General features: G+C 40.0%; 2 protein-coding genes across 2 annotated transcripts; both read left to right on the top strand.

The window, feature by feature from the left end:
* Positions 1 to 482: 482 nt before the first annotated feature.
* On the top strand, positions 483 to 1,268 carry LOC141002073 (gamma-crystallin M3-like). The gene is made up of 3 exons (XM_073473231.1): positions 483 to 497; positions 655 to 897; positions 990 to 1,268. Exons 1-3 carry the CDS (start codon positions 483 to 485, stop codon positions 1,266 to 1,268), a joined length of 537 nt encoding a protein of 178 aa, XP_073329332.1.
* A 2,774-nt stretch (positions 1,269 to 4,042) lies between these two features.
* Positions 4,043 to 4,781, top strand: LOC141002080 (gamma-crystallin M3-like). Its single transcript, XM_073473237.1, has 3 exons — positions 4,043 to 4,060; positions 4,165 to 4,407; positions 4,506 to 4,781. The coding sequence occupies exons 1-3, from the start codon at positions 4,052 to 4,054 to the stop codon at positions 4,779 to 4,781; spliced, it is 528 nt and encodes a 175-aa protein (XP_073329338.1). The 5' UTR covers positions 4,043 to 4,051.
* The last annotated feature ends 4,061 nt before the right edge of the window (positions 4,782 to 8,842 follow it).

Genomic DNA, 8,842 nt, shown 5'->3' with positions numbered 1-8,842 from the left:
GTGGCAGGGCTGCATTCGTCTTGGAATTTGCATGTATCTATGCATATTGTTGAAGTTACTTCATCATTAGCCAGAGGATGATGTAACATCCAACACTCAACTGATTCCTTTCCTTCTATTTTTATATAAATGGATACTAATACTAAAATATTTCGAATCATTTAGTAAGTGAAATGTCCATCACACTGTGGAAGATACAGAGGGCTATCATATTGGAAGCTTCTCTTTATTTTCTTTATGTTAGACAACAATACTGCCGGTGTACAGTACATGCATTTCAACTACAGTGGTATAGCGCTGGATAATAACCCTTTAGCACCCTGACTGCTCAGTAGGCTTCTATGGCATGTTGCTGGGTCAGGGATTTGCACAATAGAAGCCCTACATACTTTTTTCACATTGAGCAAGTATAAAAGTAACGGTTACCACAGACAGAAACACACAGCAGCCACAGCTCAGTCCTGAGGAACAACCAAACAACCATGACCATGGGCAGGGTAGGTAGTGGGAATGATCCTCCCAGAAACAAAAAATAAATAAATAAATCCAGTTCAATTTTAAATTTATAATGAATGAATTGGCATCAGATATTCATTAAAAATGTGTCCTAGGGTTCTCTGTAAATGATACTATGAAGCATTGTTGTGCTTTCAGATCATCTTCTACGAGGACAGGAATTTCCAGGGTCGCCACTATGAGACCAGCAGCGATTGCCCTGAGCTGACCTCCTACCTGAGCAGGTGCCACTCCTGCAGGGTCGAGAGCGGCTGCTTCATGGTCTACGACCGTCCCAACTTCATGGGAAACCAGCATTTCATGAGGAGGGGCGAGTACGCTGACTACATGAGCATGATGGGAATGTCAGACTGCATCAGGTCTTGCCGTATGATCCCCATGGTACAGCAGGATATTCCTTCTTTAGACAATGTTTCCTACACATATTTTGAACCATTATCTGATCCTTTTTGTTGTTCTTTTTTTCTTTACAGCAAAGGGGATCCTACAGGATGAAGATCTACGAGAGGGAGAACTTCGGTGGTCAGATGAAGGAGCTGATGGACGACTGCGACAACATCCAGGACCGCTACCGTATGTCCGACTGCATGTCCTGCAACGTGATGGACGGCCACTGGCTGATGTACGAGCAGCCCCAATACAGAGGCAGGATGATGTACCTGAGGCCCGGAGAGTACAGGAGCTTCAGGGACATGGGCATGAGTGGCACCAGGTTCATGAGCATGAGGCGCATCATGGATTCCTGCAACTAAATTTTTCAATAAAATCCACTAATTAAAGAAACTCACTCTTCTATTTTGACTTTTTCTCGCACTGGTTGTTTTGAGGCCTGGTCTGCACAGGAGCAGATGTCACTAAGGATGAGATGGGCAGTAGTGGGTGTAAATGATCATGAAGCACCTCCCTGTATGTAGTAGACTTCCATGCAGTGGAAGAAGAACTGCATAATAGAAAAAAACAAAGACTACAAAGACAAACATGGCAAACAATTTGATGGCATTTCAATGAATATATGGTATGATTAGGTTTTAGTAATGTTGGATTTGCAACAAGTTGGCTCTCTTTGAGTTGGCCAGCTCAAAGGACACACTCATAGCAGTGAGCAGTAACTGCTGGGCAGGATAACTCGGACCAAAAGCCTGAAAGGTACATTCGTGAAGGCTATACTTTAGGCTTAAGTTTATATGATTGTGGTATTTAAAAGACTTGTTTAAAAAGCTTGTGAAACAGTGAACTCTTTGCTCACACACACACTACGTTGCTTTAAAGAACTTTCTTCTTTTTATTATATTTGGTTAAACAATATAATTCCCACACAGATTACAAATGAAATGATTGTTTATGCTGCACACACTACAGTGTACATTATTATCAGAAAATGGGCAGACTGTAAATTTAAATAAAGTTTTAAATCATTGTATTTGTTGTTTGCTTACAATCATTAAGTGCCTTGGTCAAGTTCATGGGATTACATTTATGTGTGATTTGTAGAATACATGCACAGTTATTTCTTCTCATTTATTTAAGTGCTTTATATTAGTTCCCCTTGACCCTTAACTTTTGACTTCTGAAACAAAGGTCGGGATTAGTTTTGCTAAGTATAATTTGACCAGTAGTTTTGTAAGTTCATTATGTTTCTAATAATGAGAAAACAAACGTACAAGTAGCTTAATAAAATTCTCAGACTTCATGCTGCCAAAGCCCTCTTCTGGCCGATTAGAAGAAAGTGGTCTTTTATGAGGTGATCCTTAAAGAGACGGGAGCCAAAACAGTTCAGACAGAGGATGACGGTCCCCTTAAAGGGCCATTATAATGTATATGTATAATAATGTATTACAATAATCATGCTAAGCCAATCTAGTTCGAGAATAAACTCATTAAAATGAACTGCATAACTTGTGTAATGTTTCTGTTCAACTTTGGAAAAGATGATTCAATAAATAAAAGGCAGAAAATAAGCCAAAAATTAATGATAGACAAATCGCTCGAAGATGAGAGTGATTATTGATTTTAGAAACAATTAGCGTCAGGAGGAAAATGGATTTGTTAATGAATCTCCTTTTGTCTCGCCTTTTTTAGGTAATATACACCACAGTAATAATGGAATTTGTGGCTCGCTGTTCAGTTAAATGACCCTGTCTACAGTGGAGGGGTATAGAAATAGTCACTACTCATGTGGATATATTAATAATGTGAGTTCAGCTCTAACATCATCACTGAAACTAAAGCTTTATTGTGCCTCTCTTAGGATATTCATAAACTTCATAAACTGGGACCTACATACAGAAAAGGGTGTTATGGGTAACTGTAGGGCGCACACACCTCTCAAAACTCATCTACACATTGTGCAGGTGTGCACATTAAACAAATTGAGCAGAGTGTTCGACTGCTGTCAGGAAGCAGGTTTGAGACAGAGATGAAAACAAATATACACGTACCACATGCATTGCAAAGTAGCTAAGGCTATGAATGCCGTGAAATAAATTAAAGAAACTGCCATGCTAACGTATATGATTGACGAACATGCACAGTCTATGTGGAACTGGGAGAAGAATAACTCCAGTTTTGATTCTTAAATAGACCATCTACTGCATTTATATAATACATATAAAGGGTGTATTGGATATGGAGGCAGAATAGTGAGAATGTTGTATATGAATGAAGAAGCATAATTTCAGTTATCTGCCTGAACGGCCTTAATGTTCACTTCAAAAGGGATGAGTGCCTTAGAAATGTTACTGTGACTACACACATACAAATTAACATCCAATATTTCCATTTTGAATTCTGTAAAATTATTTTATAGTGTTCATGATATCCTTTTAATGTCATGTGAAGGGCATAACATCTAAATATTGTATTTTAGATCAAATGCAAAAAAAATCCTCTAATAATCTTAAACCCATAAGTATAATCATGACACTCCATATTAATTGTTTTGTTTTTTGTTTTGTTTTTTGTTTTTTTGGGGGTTTTTTTTTAACAAATTTCCATCACTAACATCATCTCAAAGGCAGTGCGTAGTATGAGTTGATAGTGGATATTACCACCTTTCGGGGGACACTTTTGCAATATCATTGTGGTCTTGTTTGAAAAGCCCTTTGTTCAATGAATATTTAGCTTTGCTGAAATGTAAGCCTACTGGCTGCTATTGTTTTAGGGCAATCAAAAAGTAAGATCAACCTGTAATTGAAGTAATATAACTATATGACTAGGCTTTTTACTAGCCTATTCATATAATTGATAGTTGTATATTGTGCAGCTTCCAGAAACCATTTTTAGACCATTCATAAAATACTATGCCATTTTGACTAACATAAAGGAAAATTCTGTTCAGAGGTTGTGACCCTGTTGGTATATGGGTAAGCAACTAAAAACTGTATAGGCTTCTATAGTAGGTTGCTGGGTCAGGACTTTGAACAATAGAGGGGCACACGGGCTTTGTTTGATCAGGTATAAATGCACCTTGTTCAGACAAGCAGAGTATCAGTTCAAATCAGTTCCCTGAGAGATCTGCGAAACCACCACCATCAACATGGGCAAGGTAGGACAGAGTCAAAATATTTTAATGATTAATTTGTCTAAAAATATGTAAGAGGACAGTGTAATTTGTCCCTTGTCATTAAAAGCCTTTAATACTTTTTTCAGATCATCTTCTACGAGGACAGGAACTTCCAGGGTCGTTCCTATGAGTGCATGAGCGACTGCTCTGACATGTCCTCCTACCTGAGCAGGTGCCAGTCCTGCAGGGTCGAGAGCGGCTGCTTCATGGTCTACGACCGTCCCAACTTCATGGGAAACCAGTTCTTCATGAGGAGGGGCGAGTACGCTGACTACATGAACATGATGGGAATGAGCAGTGGTATCAGGTCTTGCCGTATGATCCCCATGGTAGGTATAAAACACACCTAAAAAAAGTGATTTTCGGGTAATAATACCCTTTTTTAACTCAGTAACATAACATTTTTTTTGTTTTTTCTGTAATATAGCACAGAGGCCAGTTCAGGATGAGGATCTACGAGAGGGAGAACTTCAGTGGTCAGATGAATGAGCTGATGGACGACTGCGACAACATCCAGGACCGCTACCGTATGTCCGACTGCCAGTCCTGCCAAGTGATGGACGGCCACTGGCTGATGTACGAGCAGCCCCACTACAGAGGCAGGATGATGTACCTGAGGCCCGGAGAGTACAGGAGCTTCAGGGAGATGGGCATGAGTGGCACCAGGTTCATGAGCATGAGGCGTATCATGGACATGTGCTAATTGTACAATTTGACTTCAATAAATAATATAACTTTCTAAATTCTGGCGTCGTACTGTTTATTTTATTTTGTATAATCTTTTAGAAAAGCAGATTCTAACGAATTACAAACATTTAAGTTTTAAAGATGCACAATGTAGTTTTTGTGGACAAATTTTAATCATAAGAGATTTTTTTTTTTCTGCCTGAACAAACTGAATAAACAAACTCTCTTTGTGTTCATGACTGAATAAACCGAATACACAAACTGACCTTTAAGGACAACACAGTTTATACTGTTTCACTTTGTTTATATGTGGCAGACCCTGCCACCTTGAACAGTGTTCTGGGACCTTATTTTCCTCTGAGAACAGCTTGTTTATTCAGCTATGGAAAATAAGAAACATTTCTGAGTTTGTATTATTACCTTGTTAAGATCATAAATATTAAAATTCTGATTTTGAATTTCTTCTCCAAAACTACATAGTGCCCCTTTAAGTTGAAAGATAATTACTAGGGCTGTCAATGAATTCAAATATTTAATCGCGATTAATCGTATGATTGTCCATAGTTAACTCACTCGCACATTTTTTATCTGTTCTAAATGTACCTTAAAGGGATATTTTTCAGATTTTTAATACTCTTACCAACATGGGAGTGGACATATATGCTTTATGCAAATGTATGTTTATTATTATTGCAACAATCCAAAACAAGACAAATACTGTCCAGAATATTCTCCAGAGTAACCTCAAAGGTACTGCATGCTCAAAAAATATGATGAAAGCATAACATGGCAAACTCAATCCCAACAAGCAACAACAGATGGGAATACTGACCTGAATGTAACGTTCCTCAGTAATACTGACACAATGTAGTGTCCAACTTTACACTTGTAAAGATTAACTAAAAAATTTTTGATCAGCCTGTAAGCTGTAGCTACACATTTAGCCATCACTGTTGAAAGTTTGTCACATGTAGAGTTGTTCAGGTGTCTCGGTTGCAAACTATACAGCGTGGTCTGCCTTTGATGAGGGGCAGGAGGGCTCTCTGCATCAGCTGTGTGCTCGGCCAGCAAGTGGTATTTGAGACTGGACGTACTCCGGTGGTAACTCAGTTCACATCGTCAGTAAATGCAAATAGCTTTGTTCTTGTCGAGAGAACCTTCTGGCAGGGCTTTGAAGCTGAACTTGCCATTCAAAAGACCCTTTTCTTTATCCATTTCTGCTCTCCACAACGATACTGCTGCATCGCTTCCTGATTTCCCAAACTATCATCAATTTGCTTTAAAGCATTATTATCATGTTAACTATGACAGCGCTATTAATTACAAATTGAAACTCATTTAAATGCTCAACTATAATGTCCACCTTAATCACAATTAATTTTTTCTCTCTGTGTCACACTAAATATGTGGGTCATGCCACATTGTAAAACACAAGACAACACTTAATATCACACTTCAAAAATACTGCAAGACATCCTCTGGTATCACAATATACTTTGTCTACCCAGGTAATTACAGGTAACAACATATGCTTATGTATTTAATTTCATAATGCTTAAATTAAGGTCCTTGTAATAAGCATAAGTTATTAATAAGTCCCTATACGATGGTTATATAGTGTTGGTACACAGGTAGAGGCAGGGGTGGTTAGTAGTAGTTAATGACTAATTGTAATTATTAAAATAACAATATCAAATATTAATATCACATTATAATTTGTCCACCAAGCACCAAATAACTGGCCATAATTTCTGTTTGGTGAGTAAATCTCCTAAGACTCTACCCCACACTGACAGTTTGTACCGAAAGTCATTTACTAAAAATACGTTTTGCTGTTATTTATCTCCATAGATTTATATATGCTTCTCTTCTCTGCTGTCTGTCTTTGCCGGAGCATGACACACTCAGAGGGATTTCATGGTGCATTCAGGTGCACATTTTAAACTCGGAAAGGATATATGTGGCAACAGGGACGTCATGCTGCATTCAAGTGCTCATAAATATTGTACATTTAGGTCTAAGTCTAACAAAAGCATAGTCATCAGAAAGTGCAAAAGCTCAAATCATGATGATCATGATGAGCACAATCAAGGGCAGTCAGCAATCACAAATACTTAACGGTATTAGGAAGCAGCAAATAGGACTGGGTGGTCCACAAAACTCACAAATGCAGCTTTAAGCGTACAATACATGTTACAATATCTAGTATCTGCCCATACACTGCAGCCTCTTACTTTAGGTCACACTGGAGACAACTAGCGTGTGAATGTACGGCTTGTTAATCTAGCTCATTTCCTTGCTGTGGATGGATGGCATTGACTGCTGTCCTGTCAGCTGGCTGAGGGCAGCTGTTCACTGCATTTTAACAGGCTTAGCAGCAGAGTCAACTTGGGTGAAGAAAACGGGGCTCATCGGCTGTCCATTTCTTCTTGAAGAAAAATTTTCATTCCTGCAGGAGTGTAGGAGAGGCTCGCTTGCGCAGTGGTCTTCTCTGTTGCTCGTCCAGCAAGGTTAAAGACAGTGGCCCAGGTTAAATCAGAGTAACATTCGAACTTTTGAGTGGTCCCTTTTAACAATTGCTGCAGAGAAGAAAGCATCCTTCAGCATCACGTTAGGGTGAAAAAAAAAGTTAGAAAGAGTGGCATGGAGTGGCAGTTATAGTCTGACATCATGGCCAAATAAATACCACAATTTACTGGACTACTGAGGTTTGGGCACACTTTTTTGTATACAGGCTTTGTTGGTGCATGGTGGCCACATGTTATAAACTTCGTTTTACATGCAGCCCGCTCTCTGAACCATGTGGTGAAGTCCCAATAGCCTGTTACTTGACCAGGCATTATCATTCCTCTTGACAAGAGTTTAGTCTAGTTTGTTAGCACTCAAGCTAACACGATTTCCATCCGAGTTAGCACATCAGCTAACGAAGATGGCCCCTAACCTCCATCAGACCAGTGAAGACAAAGACTCCAGGGCTCTACTCTGCATGTGTGGAAATAAAATCTCACAATCACACAAAATTGGAGTTGATTATATAATTTAGTTTCACAAACTGCAGAGCTACACTGTGCTACAGTACAGCATGGCACTCACACTGATGTAGCCTGGGGTCATCACTCTCAGTCAACAGAGACAGTAAGGTAGATTCATCTGAGCATTTCAGAAGAAACTGGTTGGACACACTAGTAGTACAGTCTGCACTGTACAATGTAAACAACACAGATGAGCTAATGCAGACTTGAGGCGTTCCAAAGTTTTAACTGGAGAGGAGAGGGTATCATTGGTGACATGATTACCAAACTGCCTTTAACCCTGCTGTGTGAGAAGAGATTACTGCGGTTACGGACATTTGCAGTAGGGGTGTGAGTAACAGAAGAAGCGCTTTCTCTCATTTCTCAGTGGGCATCAGCTTCTGATGAGAATGGGCATTACAACAATAGAGGCATATACATCAACCATCAGGGGGTTTGCATTCTCATCAGTTAAACACGCTGGCACGCAGACTGATACTGTAGAGCAGCAGGCGTCTTTTGTCTCTGACAAAGCACACAACACACACGTAGCGGAGGCTTTGAAACTGGGGCGGATCTGCAGTCCAGGGGCGCACGGTTACACAGGGAATGGACTCTTCACCCAGCCATTGTAGGACAAATGTTGATGCCCTATGGCCGAGCTGCGGTAGACACATTTGCGTCAAGAGAAAATGCACAGTGTATGCTGTTGTTCTCAATGCACAACCCAGGCGCGCCTCTCAACATGGGTGCATTTGGCCACCCATCCTCCTGTTCATATTTCCTCCCTTGGCACTGCCACACACTGATCATAACAGATCTGCACAGGCTAGCAATGCACTGGCTATCGGAGATTTATCAACTCTGGTGTGGACAACCATGACAACTTCGCTACACAGGGACACGCTGTCGCAGGGACAATGTTTCACGCACACCTGGAACACCATGCACTATGGGCCTGGCCCAAAAGTGGTTTAATTTCAATACAGCGGGGCTTCCTCAGAATGTGATCAACAATATTCAGATGAACACTATTCAGAGTGCTAGAGCGTGTAGTCTGGCCTCT

Source organism: Pagrus major, chromosome 9 (assembly GCF_040436345.1).
Source record: "Pagrus major chromosome 9, Pma_NU_1.0".
In the NCBI taxonomy this organism is placed as follows: domain Eukaryota; kingdom Metazoa; phylum Chordata; class Actinopteri; order Spariformes; family Sparidae; genus Pagrus; species Pagrus major.
Note: the sequence above shows the minus strand (reverse complement) of the source record. Positions and strands in the feature narration are given on the sequence as shown.